The 16,568-nt window shown below is 35.3% G+C and overlaps 2 protein-coding genes and 1 long non-coding RNA gene across 7 annotated transcripts; 1 reads left to right on the top strand and 2 right to left on the bottom strand.

The window, feature by feature from the left end:
• Window positions 1–6: 6 nt before the first annotated feature.
• LOC108221544 (uncharacterized) lies at window positions 7–4,232 on the bottom strand. 4 transcript variants are annotated; one of them, XR_010291977.1, is made up of 7 exons: window positions 3,602–4,232; window positions 2,966–3,455; window positions 2,787–2,885; window positions 1,353–1,462; window positions 593–721; window positions 422–523; window positions 7–317 (listed from the first exon to the last, which is right to left on the bottom strand). It is a non-coding gene; the product is annotated as an uncharacterized LOC108221544 (long non-coding RNA). The 4 variants fall into 4 exon arrangements; XR_010291979.1 differs by having other exon boundaries at window positions 2,966–3,143; window positions 3,602–4,224; XR_010291978.1 differs by lacking the exon at window positions 3,602–4,232 and having other exon boundaries at window positions 2,966–3,143; window positions 3,228–3,593.
• Window positions 4,233–7,391: 3,159 nt separating this feature from the next.
• Window positions 7,392–7,883, top strand: LOC108220033 (uncharacterized). Its single transcript, XM_064093981.1, has one exon. It carries the CDS (start codon window positions 7,392–7,394, stop codon window positions 7,881–7,883), a length of 492 nt encoding a protein of 163 aa, XP_063950051.1.
• Window positions 7,884–10,014: 2,131 nt separating this feature from the next.
• On the bottom strand, window positions 10,015–14,347 carry LOC108223867 (uncharacterized). Of its 2 annotated transcripts, none has more exons than XM_017398318.2 (4): window positions 14,129–14,347; window positions 11,704–13,418; window positions 11,434–11,578; window positions 10,015–10,829 (listed from the first exon to the last, which is right to left on the bottom strand). In XM_017398318.2, exons 1-4 carry the CDS (start codon window positions 14,184–14,186, stop codon window positions 10,201–10,203), a joined length of 2,547 nt encoding a protein of 848 aa, XP_017253807.1. In that variant the 5' UTR covers window positions 14,187–14,347; the 3' UTR covers window positions 10,015–10,200. The 2 variants fall into 2 exon arrangements, with proteins under 2 accessions (XP_017253807.1, XP_017253808.1); XM_017398319.2 differs by having other exon boundaries at window positions 11,704–13,415; window positions 14,129–14,346.
• Between the last annotated feature and the right edge of the window lie 2,221 nt (window positions 14,348–16,568).

The following is a 16,568-nucleotide window of genomic DNA, read 5'->3' as shown; positions in this document are numbered from 1 at the left end:
GCCGAACATAAATTGAACACTATACCGTCAAACTGCATCATTATTTACTGAGTATGATAGAATGGTAGACACTATACAATGTGAAAGCAAAATGTTGCGCTGAAAGTATGATACAATAGTAGACACTATACAATGTGAAAGCAAAATGTTGCGCTGAAAGTATGATACAATAGTAGACACTATACAATGTGAAAGCAAAATGTTGCGTTGAAGCTTGATCTTAGGGTCGTACATTAAGCTTTTCGGAGAATAACTCTTCTTTCTCTCTCGTACTCAACTTCATCTCTTTGATGCATGATTAACAGAGCTCTTCTTACCTGCAAGAGTATGCAACATGATTTCAACAACTTACACCATAATCTTCACATATTTCACGCGATGGTGAGGCATGAAAGTTGGATACAACAAGGTAGACCCTTACAATAGATTCATCCAAGCCCATTCTGGAAAGCTCATCGATTAGTCTTCTTTCTGATATATGGCTTGCAATTCCCATTCTTCTGTTTATCTGAGTTTTTGCTATCTGCATACGAAAGGCACTAATATACCAAGATCTTGAAGCTAAATGTGTAAGAATTAATGTAAGCCAAACCTTATGTCATTTGCCATCTCAGGAGTAAGATTTATCTGCTGATTGATTCCTGATTTTGCTATATCCATTGTAGCATTGTTGAATAATCTGATAGCTTCCATGACATAGTTATCGCTTGCAACATAGGACCTGAACTCAAAATGCAAACAGATTAGTACTACAAAAAAATTGACAGATACATAAAGACTAGCTATGAACACGTGTATCATAGAGACTGGATTTACTTGGTATATGTTTGTTAGTTTAAAGTTTTCTATACAATTTTGTTTTATGACCAACTGGAACTGGATTTACTTGATATCTGTTTGTTTTGAGTTTTTTAAACATTCTTGTTTTACGACCTTCTGGTGCCAGGGTAAAAATCTGTTATATGCATTGTTTGTCTGTGTACTTGCTTGAATAGCAAAATTACTAGGAATCAACAAAACCTCAAGAGCTGTTGCTCGCATCACTTTACTATCTATACTCGTATCAGCTGCGGTCATTACATTTGCTACTGTTTAGAGTAATCACACACCACAGTTCTCATTTTATAGTTAATTGCCTTGTTAAACATTATGAGATTTGATCACATATATTAAGTTTCTTCTTTCTTTATCCGGAAAACATCACAAAAGTTTTAAAGGACAACAAAATGCTCTAATAGAACTTTATATCTAGTCATTTATATATATATATATGGAGCTGCAAATTTTTAATAAAAATAATGACAACCTTACAAAAAAAAATATAATGAGTAAGAACCGTCTACTGAACTCACAGTTGCATCTTCGCAAGTGCCTCGCTCAACCTCACTATAGCTTTCAACTGTCTCACAGTTATTGGAACCGCTGCAGTTTCTCCATTTTCATTTGCTTGTCGCCTCGTATCCTACCAATAAGTATTTAAAAAGGAAAGTTAAAATAAGAATCAACCTCTAACCCTCTTTTCATTTTTTGTACTTACAAAGTTAAAACAGAAACCATTTTTTGTACTTATAAAGTTAATACATCTAATTATAGTACTTGCTTTAGTTGAATGGCAATAAAGAAGTCAATCAGGAGAGTCATATAGTAATACGAAAGCCTAGACAAATAATATATTCTGGAATGTAACAAGTGACTAATTGCATCAATGGCAGACGATTGGCTGAGTTGACTCGAAGCAAGATAACGTTAAAGACTAAGCTTTAGAAGCATATTCCTAAGAGCAACATCATTCACTTTAGAAGCTCTCATATTACAGTAGGTGTGAGAGCTGGCCAAATCAAGTTTTTTAGTGCTCTCAATGTTTGATGGGTTAAAGCATACTCTGATTTCACCATTTCCAGGTAAGTTAATTTGTTCCTTTTTTTTCTTTTTGAGATACGTAGATGCTTTTTTGCTAATTTTAAAATAGTGTCTGGTAGCCATTGCATTACCAGGCGAGATCCCAAGGTAAAAAGGACACTGAAAAAATCTAATAACAACCCCCCCTCCCCAAAAGAAATCACTTCAACTAACAAAAAAAACTAACCAAAATTAAGCACCCCACTTCAACATAAACATGAAACGAAGTTAGTTCACTAACACCAATTTATCTTTATCACTGGAAAATCTTGAATCTACTTAAAGTGACGATAAAACCTGGCCAGGGAAGAATTGAATGAAATGGACAAAAAAGGATTTTTCTACAGTTCAATGTATATTCAGCCTAATCTTTCCAAAGTGTACCTGTCTAATTTTTACATAACAATGTCGTAGTGATGCCTCATATCACTAGGAAAACCTCTTCAAGCTTTATTTTTAAGGCACCTCTCTTTTTTTCCATCTTATATTTTATAATAAATTATTATACATACTCTTTTTCTCTCTCTACTTTATATTGTCATTCAATGATGAATGTAAACCTTTAATAATAAAATATTAAATTTATATTGATGATAAGGCATACTGTTGGAGTTGAATTTATTAAATATGTCATAAATTACTAGGACGTAATTTTTTATATTAAATTTAAAGCTTCAACTAAGACACAGTTGAACTTGCTTTAAGTACCCATTATAGTCAATCTTGTGCCTGGAATAATTGTTTGCACCAGATGCCTATCAACTGAAAAAAGCATATTCCTTGGTAGTTTACCAGTAGGTACATCCTATTTATAAAAACAGTATAAACACTGAGCACATAAATTCACCACAGCTGACCTCCCCGATCAAGCAATGTACGAATCATACCTCAGGATTTTCTTGTAACTTTAAGGTCTGCTAATCAACATACTTGCTTTTATCTGGAACCACAATCCAGGGATCAATGGGGCAAGGTTCTTCTCCAGCCTGCATAATGTTTGTTAAATTTTTTTACAAAATCAGCAGAGAACAAAGGGTCTCACCAGATTAGAATTTACGGAAAAAACCTGTGGCACATGGTCGCATGAATGTAGCACAATCGCCCCTCCTAGCCCTGGACGACATGGAATAACTTTTACATTTACAGTTCTTACACAAAAATGTAACATAAGTTGCCCCTGCCTTGGTCCTTGATGCAGCAATAGTGATCCCCGATATCTTTACTAATTTGGATATATATTGTACCTATCATTAGACATAAAGTACAACCATAAGAAACAGAACACAACATCTATAAACAATAAAAATCAATTACTAATGAAACAGTACGGGCATAAAACGAATCCCTAGTAAACGCATTGAAACTGGATCCTGCTTCGATGTCAAAAAAATCTGCACCTCCTCAGTCTCAGGTTCCTCCATTTCACCACTCTCCCCTGATACTCTAGACCTCAAACTTGGCAGAGCTTCCGCAGCAGCGGTTTCAAACTAAACATATTTCACAAAATCCCCCAACTCATATCATAACTAAATCATCGACTCAAATCATTTAAAAATCTGCAAGTGCATCACAGTTTTGTATACTTATTACGAAATTAATCACCAAATAAACACTATGACTAGATTAAAATTTTAAAACACATCAATTAAACCTAAATTTGTAAAAAAATGTGATAAATTTGAGAGATATGTAGCGGAATTACGGCAGGGTTTTTTCGAAGCAAATCGCGAAAATCCTGGTCTTTGTCCTAATTGAGGAGATCGGAGAGATTGACGAGAAGATATTTAGGGTTTTGGACCAAGCTTTCTCTGTAGGGGAACACATTTGGTTGATTTTGAGCGCGAGGTTTCGAATAAACTCCTTCGACTTTCGGAGCACCGTGTGGCGACTGGCAGCCTGTTCGGGGTCTCCGGCGCCACGGGGGAACTGAGCTTGTTCGCTGTAGTACACGGCTCCTTCATCCCAACCTGACATCTTCAATCTCTCTCTCTCTCTCTCTGAAACTCTGTGGGAGAGAAAAAGATACTACTACACTGTTATTTATGGCGGGAAAGATTTGGCAGGAGATTCGTGTGTAGGGATGGCAATCGGGTCGGTTGAAACAGGTTTAGCAAAAACCCGAACCCGATTTTCTTTGTCAAACCCGAACCCGAACCCAAACCCGGAAAAATCCAAATCACTAAACCCAAACCCGAATCCATCGGGTTTCTTCGGGTTCGGTTCGGGTTCCGGTTAGTGAATCTCTGTAAATTGCATCTTTATTTTCGCAAACTCTAGTAAAAGATTACCGGGATCTGATTCAAGTCAAAGGGCTCATGGGTCTGACGATGTTGAAGAGCAACACTAGCTCAAAATTATTGGAGAAAGAAAGTGCAGATGAGAAAGATACCAATTATACTTACTTTGAATATTACTTCTGAAAATATGTTTGATGATAATATTATAGTTTAATAATATTAGACTTTGCTGCAATAATCTGCATAATGTATAGTCGTTTTTAGTACAAATATTAGTAATATATATTATACTAATACTACTTCTGAAAATATGTTTGATGATAATATTATAGTTTAATAATATTAGACTTTGCTGCAACAATCTGCATAATGTATAGTCGTTTTTAGTACAAATATTAGTAATATATATTATACTAATACTACAAATTACATGACTATACATGTATATATAAAATATTATTTATATATTATTATACGGGTTTCGGGTCGGGTTCGGGTTTAGGTCAAAATCGAACGGATTTCGGGTTTTCGGGTCGGGTTCGAAACGGTATGCTCTAAAACCAAACCCGACCCGAAAGCAGTTCGGGTTTAAAATTCAAACCCAAACCCGAATCCAAACCCGAATATTTCGGGTTCGGTATAACCCAGTCGGGTCGGTACGGATCGGGTATCCATCGGTTCGGTACAAATTGCCATCCCTATTCGTGTGGGATGGAAAGAGGAGCCAGGCCGTGACCGATGTTCTATTTCTTGTGGGGAGGTTCGGTTCCTGGTTCCGAGAAGCCCAAATTTTTAAAAAGAAATTCTTTCGAAATGTCCATGATTTGAATTACATTATGTGACGAGTTCACTCAACTCATTTAAATGTACACTCTTATTGTTAAGCATCCGAAAAATAAGATTTGCGCTTTGCGGGTAGCTGCAGCGAGAGTCGATTAGGTTCGGTTTAGATATTTTAGAGGTTCAAATTATACTAAATCAAATTTTTGAGTTTTAAAAAAATTACAAATCGTGCCCAAATCGAATGTTATAAAAATCAATCCAACCAAACCGATTCTCAACGAATGGTTTCGGTTTGGGTTCGATTTAATACTAAAATATTATAAGACTGTACACTTTTATTAGATTAGAGTATTATAATAATTTTAGATATTTCTTCTTTTGTCTGACAAAAAAAAAAGATATTTCTTCTTTTGTCAATTAACAAAATACCCAATAAAGATAAAGATGAAACTTGTATAACTCTTCGATATAAATAATTTTAGATGCAATCTTTATATGTTTTTACGAAAACAAATAATTTATTTTATTTAAAAAACAAAACAATATATTTTATTTGAAAGAGAGAATAAAGGTTGATTATTAATGAATAGCAGATACAATACGGATGGAGAAAAAGGAGAAGAATAATTTTAAAAGTAAGGAATGTCTATAATATTGATCAACATTTACGGCACTTGAATATCTAAATCAAATTTATAAAAATATCAATTATATAACATATTTGATAAAGGTTCAGTTCAGATATTTCAGTCAGTTTAAATGTGAAAATCGAAACCAAACAAAAAATTTCATTATTCCGATCATCAAAACCATATTAAACAATTAGAAAATCAAAATATTCGGTTTGGACTAACCAGTTTGGATCGGTTTTTGAATAATTATTTTCGGATGTACACGAATTAAAGAACAAATCAAATTAGGTTCGCGCCTCCGTCCATTGTCTCGTCTTTCCTCAAGCTAATTGAGGGGCTCCACTGATTTTTCACCGGTGGAAAGCCCCAACCATTTTATTTTCTTTCATTTTCGTTGATTTTCATTCAATAAAATCCAATTTTTTGGGCGTTTGTGTGTCTCTCCTTTTGGAGTGTGTTTGATTTGTCTATGTTTTTGGAGTGTTTTGTTTAGTTATGTTTTGGTTCGTTCGCTGTTGGATCTATTCAAAATGATTTTATTGGTGTTTTGGAGATTTGGAAAGCCCTCGTCAAATATCAGCTAGTACCTTTTACAATCAAAGATTGTTCGGGTTTACACTTTCGGCATGTCTATATCTCGTATCCGGCATGTAGATAGCTGAGGTGCTACTCCTCGAATCCCAGTTTATGAGATTATGGTTTATGAACATTGTTCAAATAATGGCTTTCACGTGATAAGGTCAATTGTGATGTTGTTACTTTCTGCGATGTTGGTGCAATTTGAATCGCTTAGAATATCTTTAATTTCAATTTTTTGTTTTAGGAATGTTTAAATTCTATCTGTTAAACGATTAGGAAACAAATCAATTGATTATTTTTAGCATGTTATTTGTTTTCCATCCTGATTGTATGGTTTGGGGGTTTGTCCCGACTATATTATGTCATGTTAATGATATTGTTTTTATTTTGTGTCAAAAAAAAAAATTCGAATGCAGGTCAAAGTCTTAACTGTGTTACTGCACCCAAAAGGCCGAAACGGGAGGAAGACTGTTTTTACCCAGCCATACAATGCATTATGCATATGTTAGTCAGCAATAAAGTATACTGACATAGTCGTTTTACGCAGGTCGGACTACGAGAGACTTCTATCTTGACACTTAACAATTAAGTAATGTATTTAATTTATCTATAAAAATTTAAATTAACATGTTACTTCGAGCACAAGGAACATACTTGCGCATGAGACCATCACAAGATTATGGCGGTGTTTAGGGGCCCTTTTCTTTAAAAATTTAAGGAATTACTTTTAAGAAAATATATATACTTAAATATGCATAATAAATTTAAATATACTAAAAACAAAAGATAATGTAGTATTCTAATTTTGTTCTCAAAATTTTTTCTCAAATGATGTGGCAGACACATGTCTAATTTTAATTGTGTGGCTGATGTGTATACATGGGATCGTATTATTACTAGTGCGAGTTGAACCAATTATATGTTGGCAAGTAGATTTGAAGAAAAAAAAAAGGTTGAAACGAATTTTTGTGATACCCATCATTTTTCAAAAAGAAAATTATTCAAATAAACATATTTATTAAAGTTTTTGGCTCACCCTGAAAATTATTAGAACAGATATTAATTTGCAAGACATGTAACTTGTAAAAAAAAATCGATTTGTAAAAGAAAAACACAAATCTTAAACGTGTGAAAATGGGTCACGAGGCTGTGCCTCGTCCACAACGTTATATAAACCGCCCCTCGTATCGCAGTTTACACAACTCATACATGATACAGATACACAGCTCATACATTTTTAATTCTCAAAATCACCACAAATATGGCAACAGATATTCTCCACCCCCAAAATTGCATACGCAACGAAACCCTAATTTCACCTCCATCCAGATCTCGCAACTCTAACCCTAATCCAACGCGTTCGCGGCGGCGCAAACGAAGCCAATCAAACATCACGGAGAATAACACCGGCCGATCTCACAATCGGACGGTGGAGAATAGACCCGGATCCAAAAACCTGGTGATGGGAGAAGTGAAGATCTTGAAAAGGGGAGAAAAGTTAGATGATTTGAAATTAGGGTTTCCGGATGAGGAAGATGTTATTTTGTCTTCCACGGATCGGATTGGACCCGACCCGGCTACAGTGAAGGAGCAAATTAGGGGTTTTAGTGATTTGTATGCAGGTTCTCAATCGATGTTGGCGTCTCCACCGCCTAGTGCTGTTCCGTTTCCGGCTTTTTTCACGAAGAAAGAGGGGAAAATTGATGAGGTCACTAGCGATTTGCGGAGATTGTTGCGTCTAGACATGATTTGAGTGAATTGTTTTTCACTTGGAGTTTGACGTGTTGGTAATTTATCGGTTGCTTTTTGCTCGAGTTAACTTCCTTTATTTTTTCAAGAGGAAGTTTCGAGTGAAAAGCAAATTGATTGAATATCGAAAAGTTTGATGCAGAAGTTTCGTACTTAAGATGACAGATTACTAGTTAGTATTGGTATTGGTATTAGTATATCTACATATAGTTTATGTAATAGGTGTTTATGTATCGTGTTTCAAAGTTTCTGTTGGTGTGGATAGGTCATATTCTATATTTTCAGTGCAAGTTTAGGGCGAATAATTGTATGGTTTCAGTGTAAGGTGAATAATTGGATAGGTCGAAGCTTAAGTTTGGTATGGCGGAGTAGTGGTGGTTAATTTATGTATGGTCAGTTTAACAGGGGTGTCTGTGCTGTGTTTCAGACCTCCATGTTTCGGGACAAAGTAGGTTTTTTTAAGATAATAGAAGTATCTAGTTTTATGTTTGTATGAGCTTAATTGCTTGTTTGTAGCAGCTGAATTGCGTAATTCATGTGTTTTGTATCATGTATTATGAGTATTGCAATTGTGTTGGAGAACAAACACCTCTAGTTGTTTGAGTTTAGTGATATGTGCTGGTTTATTGTGATGGTCAACATGTTTTTGTGATGAGATAATTTGGTGAAGTCCATGGCACTTGCTAAAGCAGACAGAATAATGTCCAGATGAAGAAATGCTTAACAACCAATGCCATCAGTAGTCTTGGTCCCTTGGATCGGAGGGAGGCGAAGACAGACAAATGAAGCTATTTTGAGGATGTACGAAGAATGAAGGAAATTAGCCCCAACCTTTAGCAAGAAGGTAGAGCTGTGTGGTATGCCGTTGCACATATTATAGAGTTTTGGTTTTGCCAGTCAAAAGAATCATTATGGATATAATAAGCTTCATTAATTCATTTCAGATTGTTACTTGATCTGAGTAGCTATCCTCAGTGGTAGTCTTTTGGGAGTGCATATATGAAAGGTTATTGTTTTTTCCCATGTAATTCGAGTAATCATTATTCTCTACAATTACTAAAACAAAGAGATGTAATGATAAATATTATGCCATAACATTGTAGGCACCTAGTCGTTAATAATTCTTTAATATGTTTTCTAGGACCTCTTTAATCACCTTCACTTGTAGTTTCAAATTCTAATCTCTTTGCCTGTTCCAGGCTTCCAGCGTATTGTTTTACTGTTCCTGTTGTGAACTTCATATTAGAAGTGTCCATACTAATTGTGCATATGCATTTATATGATTAGTATTATTTGGGGGTGGACGTGATGCTCAAAATTACTGAGAGGACTTGTGGTTTTTTTTGGGGAAGGGGAAACGAATATATTTAGGCAAATTGTCATCGGCAAGTTATAGCAGGCAAAAGAAACGAATCAAGAAAAACTTAAAGCATGTAGGAGAAACTGGAAGCAATAAGCTATGAGGAGAACAATGAACGGGTTCGAAGGACTTGCACTGAATTTAACTTCTACCAAATCTTCGTTAATTTTTACACCACCGCTGCCGCAGATAAAAACAGAAAAAAAACCCGGTTTGATGGTGTCTCCCTCTCCACGGTCATCTTCAAACACAAAAAAAACCGGTTTGATGGTGTCTCTCTTCTCCACGGTCGTCTTCAAACATAATACATACATGCAACCTAAAACCCCAATTTTATTTGGAAACCCTTTTCACAACCAGTATCTCATACACAAATGGAAGCAAAGTTTGGACCGGGTTACGTTTAATATAATGGTTATATTGGTCAGCAAAAATAAGATGAAAATTCTAAAAAGATCAGCATGTCATGTCCCTTTTCCGTTATGCAACTTTAACGACTCAATTGCAACTTTAAATTACTTCTCTTAGACTTGAATTTCAGTTCAATAACCCATTTAGAAGTTCGATATGAGTTCAATTATGTATAAGCTATTTAACCCAGAAATTTGATGGATAGCTAATGGCCTAATGGCACAGGATGCAGACTACATGAACCATGGGAAACTTTAAACAGAAGAATATATTCTTTATAGACCACAATACCACATAGTTCTTTATGTCTTTTCCGTTTACTTTTTAATCTTAAAGCTACCACTTTATGGGTGCATTGATCTGCTGACAGAATTGAATTTCAGGGTTATTGCTCCTTTTGTTATCATGTTTAGAATGAACATCAAATAGAAAAGGTTCTTACTTGCTACTAGTCATAGACCATAATCTATGGAAATGTTATTCTACTAATCATTCTTTTCCAAGATTGATCAGGTCATAGGATAATATCTGTCAACGTAGGTAAACAATTCTAATTGGAGAACTTAACATCGTTCAAAAGCTCCGTTAGTAGTTCATCTGTGAGCAACTTCTCAATTTCTACACCAATTGCATCAATGCAATCTCGCGAGCCCATCCAGTGCATTTCTTTGTCAAGTAGTTTTTCTGAATCTTCCTCGCTGGCTTCTCTTACTTGAACTTCGAGTAGTTTATATAGCTCATCTCTGATCTCACATGCCTGCCACTTGAATCGGATTCCCACTGCTGACGGTTTCACCCAGGGCAATGGCTCCGCAAAGGATTTTGGCATTCCCGATAATGCTATATTTATGCGATCAAACAGTAGTCTCCTATCATGTTTTAATCTGTTTACCTCACTATAGTGCTTACTCTCTAGATTGTCAAATACCCACGGCCCCAAAGGACAATCAGTTGAGTAGCATATAGTCATGAACATGTCTGTGTCAGTATCAGCAAAACCAGACTCAATCAGCACATCAGCAATGTAAGATGATTCCCAGCACTCAGGTTTATTCTCTCTTCTGTGATCAGAATCTGTGACTGACCCTTGCTGGACATCGTAGTCATCATCTTGAGGTGTGGAATCCCCTTCATCTGACCTGGATTCTCTCCTGAGTAGCTGAAGTTGCTTTTGAAGCTCTGATGGAAGCACAATTAAACAGCTTCTTTTTATTATTAAATGAAAGAAGAAACAGTTAAAATCATAAATCGGCTTAGGGAAATTACTAATTCAAATAATGTAAGCAACTTTCATTACTAGTCTACCCAACTTACATAATTTTAGTAACATTCTAGAGGAATATTAATTTAACTGCATTTGAAAATGATTCAGAATATACAATAATATGGTTATGAAGAAAAAAAAATCAGTACTGTTAGCTCTACGATGGGGATCAAAGTGGATAAAAGTGAAGTAGGTTTTACAGGAGATGGCAATTGGAGACATGCCTAACATAGCGTGCTAGTTGACCTCTAAAATTGGATTGGCTGTTACTTGTATTCTATCCGAAACAAACATGCGTGTACCATGTAGTGACAATCACATATATAATTCACTAGAAGTCACTCGTGCAATTAATAAAAAGGTAATCTGGAAAGCAAACATTTACCCTACAGATTTAGGTTCTATTTGCTGTTGTAGTTTCTTTTATTCAGAAATTCCAGTGTTGTACTGTCTTTTATTGATTTGAGTTAAACAATTTTCATTGTCAAAAATTAAACTATATCAGTAGCTTATAGGTACCTCGAAGGTCAGCGCTGACTTGCTCAAAGCTCTCAGGACCTGATAATGCATCATCTTCTCTTAATGGAACTTGCAAAACAGAAACAGGACTTGGATGATCAGCTTCCTTGGAACTCTCCAAAGATTCTGCCTCAGCTTTAGTACGCTGCACGTTTCAATCTCTCTTAGATAGATTACTAATGCTTACTAAATATAGATATTCAGGTACTAGTGACCTCAATGACACACAAATTGGATAAAGTACATGTTATAGAAATTGGATATACATACCTGTGGAGTAGAATTCTCTTGATTACCAACAGAGGAATCATCACTATTTTTCATGAATATTGATGGTTCTTGAGGCATCTCATCAGAAGATCTTGGAGAGAGGTTTCTAGACCCATTCTGAATGATGTCCGCATCTGCAATACTTGTAATATTTCCTGATGTCTGAGATGCTCCCAACTGCTTATCTGGAGAACCTTCCTTGTTGAAGTTTGTCTCCGTCTGATCCTGACTCGGATAGATTTCTAGTGATGAGTCAGTATTATAGGCATATTTCTTGCGATCTGATAGTGATCTTCTCTTGCTGGACTTTAAGCTGTTCAATGAGGAATTCTCTTTCTTCTTACAATTTTTATCTACTACTTTCCTTTGATACTGATATGTGTCTTCTTTCGGCACCAGCAACTTGTCATCAACTCGACATTCACCACCTGCATTGTTTTTCTCACTTACTACTCCTGGCAGTTGACAAATTGATCTAGAGTTTGATGAGTATTTGGAAAAACTGTCCTTCCAACCGTCCTTGCTGCTTATACCACCCATTGTGACATCCAGATTTCTTACTTTCTTATCAGATGTAGAAAGCATTTCACCAAGTGTAATTTTTTTACCATCCATCCCTGCATATTGATAAACATCCCTTGTCATGTTTCTTTTATCCTCATACTTGTAGGCCTTTTTTAACCTCTCTAACAATCTCTTTTTTGCCTCACTACTGGCGAAGGATTCTGTGAAATCGTAAGTTAACTTTGTCTCTTCTGATTCACTCGCAGTAACATTTCCAGAGAAATCATAAAGACCACTAATATCAGGACTTCCTCTAAAAGGAGATGGAAAATTATTCATCACATAACCAAATTCCTCGACCGTTTCCCCATTTAATTCTTTAGCAGTGCCTCTCCTATTCTTCATGCGACTGTAAGTGTTTCTCATTTCTCTGGTAGCTTTCATGACAGTTTCCGTTACTTCTCTAGACTTGCGCCTTGAGAAGTCTACGTCTTTAAAAATATCCATGTTTCTATAGTATCCTTCCCTATAACTATCTTCAGATTGTTCATATTCGCTATAGACGGGGAAATTAAATTGTGAAGAATCAGGCGATGACAATGACACGGGGTTAAAAGCATTATGTGCCTTCACATAGTTTGGCTTCAGAATAACAATTCGTTTAGCCATAATGTCAGACTCGCCTGCTCTGTCTGGGCTAATGGTTGATGACTTGTATAGGCTTTGAGAGCCATGATTATTGCAAGTGTGCCTCACAAAACCATGTTTCATGGGACCTTCCCGTTCATCTTGCCATCCCTTGTCCTTGGCCTTTTGATTTGTGGAATGTGATGGCTTCAAAACTGCTATGCGATTGTATTCATAACTGGAAGGAGCTTTTTGCATAGGCAGATTTTCTAGAAACAACGAATCTGATTGCTGAAGAAATTGTGTTCCCAGGTTCTTGTTGGAGCTCGATTTGTTGATTGTGTCTTCAAACACATCCTTAAACTCTGACTGCTCCATGTAGCTCTTCTTATAAGACCGGAGCTCACGCCAATGAGCATCTCGATCTGAAATCTTTGGTAAAGCAATCTTCCCTTTATTGTCAGCAGGTACTTTTTGTGATATATGACTCACCTCCGGAGATGGTAAGCCATCGAGACCCATCAATCTTGCAACTACATTTGGTGACACCAACTTTGAAGTACCTCTGTCCTTATGGTTTCCTGCTAAAATTAGGCTAACCAACATTAGAATGTGCATTCCGACAGATCGTAGAAGACAAATTAATTCAAATTAAAATGCTCGCCACAGTTGGAGGTACGCCGTGCAATCAAAGCACCGAACCACATAAAACCGATATGTAATCAAATATAAAGGCATCACGAAGTGCAAACTTACTGACATTAGAGAAAATTCAAGACTATGATTTATGACTCATAATAATTAAATTAAAAGATAAAGTAGCTAGGTGAACAAATAGAATCCAAAGGCATCAATCAAGGCTTTCGGTACAGGAAACCACCCACCATAATTTATTTCAGTGCTAAAGAAAGAAAAGTAGTAATAATGCAATATACAACTAAATCTAAAACACTACTTACTGATTCTCCAATTGCAAATGAACTTGTTAAACAGTTATCATAATTCATTTGGCATGACATAAAAAAACAAGCATTAGTGTTTAACAACAAACTGAAGCATATCCACAACTATAAATCACACATTTATATTTCAGTGTTTAGGAACTATATGTTGACATATTGTACTACTTAACTTGATGAGTAAACAGTAGTTAATTCCTTTTAAACAAATTGAAATTGCAGATGGCTGAATTGTCATGCTCAAATTTCTCAGCTATACACAGAAATCTTAACTTAACAGTAAAAAACATATTTCACAGAGAGAGAGAGAGAGGGGGGGGGGGGGAGAGAGAGACCTCCAAGTGTGTTGGTGGAAGTTTTTCTAGAGTTGTGTATATCTCTGATTCTGTCCATTTTTAGATCCGAATAGAGAGATCAATTACATACAGGAATGTAACTAGGCACAGCAATTGTTATTGCAGAGAGGGAGAGGGGGGGGGGGGAGATAGGGTGTGTGTTAGGAGGAGCAGAGCGTGAGTTAGGAGTGGGTATTTCAAGTTTGAAAATGGTGGGGGTAGTGGATAGGAAAGGGAAGGGGGGGTAAAAATATAAAATGAATATAATAAATAAAATAGGTGGAGTGGAGCTGCATTTACTATGTGAGGCTATGCCTATAAAAGCGGGCAACTAGGGGTGGCTCCACTTGATCGTTAGTGGGCCCTGTCTTTACAATCGCCTCTTTTCTTTCCTGTTCGGGGCACTTGGATTCACTCACGTCACTGTTTCTACCTTGGCCCCAAATTATGCTATTAGATTTTCTAATTGATGCAACATTTGAATTTTTTTTTTATTTTTTCGAATATTGTAAATAAATTTCTACATTACCGTTACCCTCATAACCTCATTTGTCTCGTGATCAAAATAAATTCACTTTTCCTATCTTATAAATTATTATATCTATCAATTTAAATGATAATGTAGAATTTTAAGTGATAACGGGTGCAAGTTTATCTTAATTATATTATATAAATATTAAAAATATGATAAATAACGGACTGAGTCTAACTGATTAAATTCAACTAGTACGTGTTAGACTTGGCATTTTTCTGTATTATTTGTAAGCTATGATATACAATATATTTTGACGGATAATTTTTCATTGAGCAAGAATCCCATCTCCAATTGAGCTATCAATGAGAGAGTATAATAAGCGTTTTAAAGCTTAAGATTTAAAAAAAAAAAATGTGTATGTATTATTTTTTGCTTTTCGAAAAAAATAAAATTATAGATCTGAGATTTTTATTCAGAATTTTATGAAAGTTGACGTGTATAGATAATTTGTTTTTACGCCTCAAACTCTATATAAAATACCAAAATGACAATTATTTTAAAATAAATTACATATATAACTTTTAATATTCTAAAATACATGAAGGGGGATGGACATTACAAGATCGATAAGCGGAGATGCCACTAAATATTTTAAAATAATTATATTTTTTATTTTTAATATATCAATTTAATTTTTGGTTAAAGATTTTTTATGATCGGAGACTTTCTGGTTGCAGATGCTCTTGCTCCCTCGTAAAATTCACTCTATGTACTCCCACCCGCACACGCAACTTGTTAAAACAATCAGTCATAAAAAAATTAGTAACAGGGTTGATGATCAACTGGTATCGTTTGTCAAAGAATACAACATCTTTCGAGTTTCGAGTACCAATACCTGTACGGCTGTACCCCTCTAAATCAAATAAAGCATATTTGGGTTTTAGCAACAGAAAACACTATTCTTTTGTTTGCGTAGAAAGTATGACTATCAAGTACTAGGACTACTGTATTTCCTATTCATCTCCTACATCACCCAGCTCTTCCCTCTCCAAATTTGTTATACTCAGCATATTGGATCTGAACGAAAAATAACTTAAAACTAAAATTGTTTCTACTGAAATTTGAACCGAGACAAAATATTCATCATAAATAATTAACTCATCGAAAATCAAGTGTTTGGAGAAAAATCCTCATCGAACACTCGTCTGATTTTATAATCGAACAATCATCTAAAATTTCAACAATACTCGAAATCGAGTTTGCTTCTAGACCAAAATGTTCGATTATAAAATATAAAATCATATATTTTTACGAGAAATGACTCAAACATAATATGATTCTATAAAAAGCATTATGCAACAAATATAACAGGAATTTCAAATTTCAGCTGAATGGCTTTTCTTTTGTTAGATAACCAAAACGTCGAGCACAAGTTAAGCATTATAGTTGTAAAACCCCTGATTGGATGAACTGCTTGATACTCCAAAACCATGCAATGCAGCATGGCCGCAAATACCTAACCTTAGCCAAAAACTCCCTGCTTCTGTATCACCATGTGACACTTTATTTTTTTTTAATACGAACCCTCATTTTCTCCCATATTTATCTACGTTGATTTCTGTACGTTTTTTCAGTTCTCAGAAAAATCATTTCACAATCTGACAAACTATTTTGGCTTCCCATCATCGAGCTGGCACGAAAAAGTCGACCACGACATAAACAATGGAAGATTGCTCAACCCATGAGATATTATAATATTTGTAACATTTTATCTTGATTGCTGGTGGAAAGTGACCTCTCACGAGGACGAGTCTGTGAAATGTGGTACCATTTTCTATGTCAAAATTTAGAATATATTACAACCACACTCTGTACAATTGTCGCTTGTATGAGTATCTCCAATTTACTGGATAAGTAATTTAATTCAATATTTTCTTGATTTTCTAATAAGCTTTTTACTTAAAA

Source organism: Daucus carota, chromosome 5, assembly GCF_001625215.2.
Source record: "Daucus carota subsp. sativus chromosome 5, DH1 v3.0, whole genome shotgun sequence".
In the NCBI taxonomy this organism is placed as follows: domain Eukaryota; kingdom Viridiplantae; phylum Streptophyta; class Magnoliopsida; order Apiales; family Apiaceae; genus Daucus; species Daucus carota.
The sequence above is the reverse complement of the archived record's forward strand: the minus strand, read 5'-3'. Positions and strand labels throughout refer to the sequence as shown.

What these genes read in the sequence shown, in the direction of transcription:
- LOC108220033 (XM_064093981.1), top strand. Translation starts at nt 7,392, where the DNA reads ATGGCAACAGATATTCTCCACCCCCAAAATTGCATACGCAACGAAACC.
- LOC108223867 (XM_017398318.2), bottom strand. Translation starts at nt 14,186, where the DNA reads ATGGACAGAATCAGAGATATACACAACTCTAGAAAAACTTCCACCAAC. An exon ending in TTCCACCAACACACTTGGAG is followed by an intron (nt 13,419 to 14,128) that starts GTCTCTCTCTCC and finishes GCCTAATTTTAG; the next exon opens with CAGGAAACCATAAGGACAGA. An exon ending in AGTCAGCGCTGACCTTCGAG is followed by an intron (nt 10,830 to 11,433) that starts GTACCTATAAGC and finishes TGCTTCCATCAG; the next exon opens with AGCTTCAAAAGCAACTTCAG.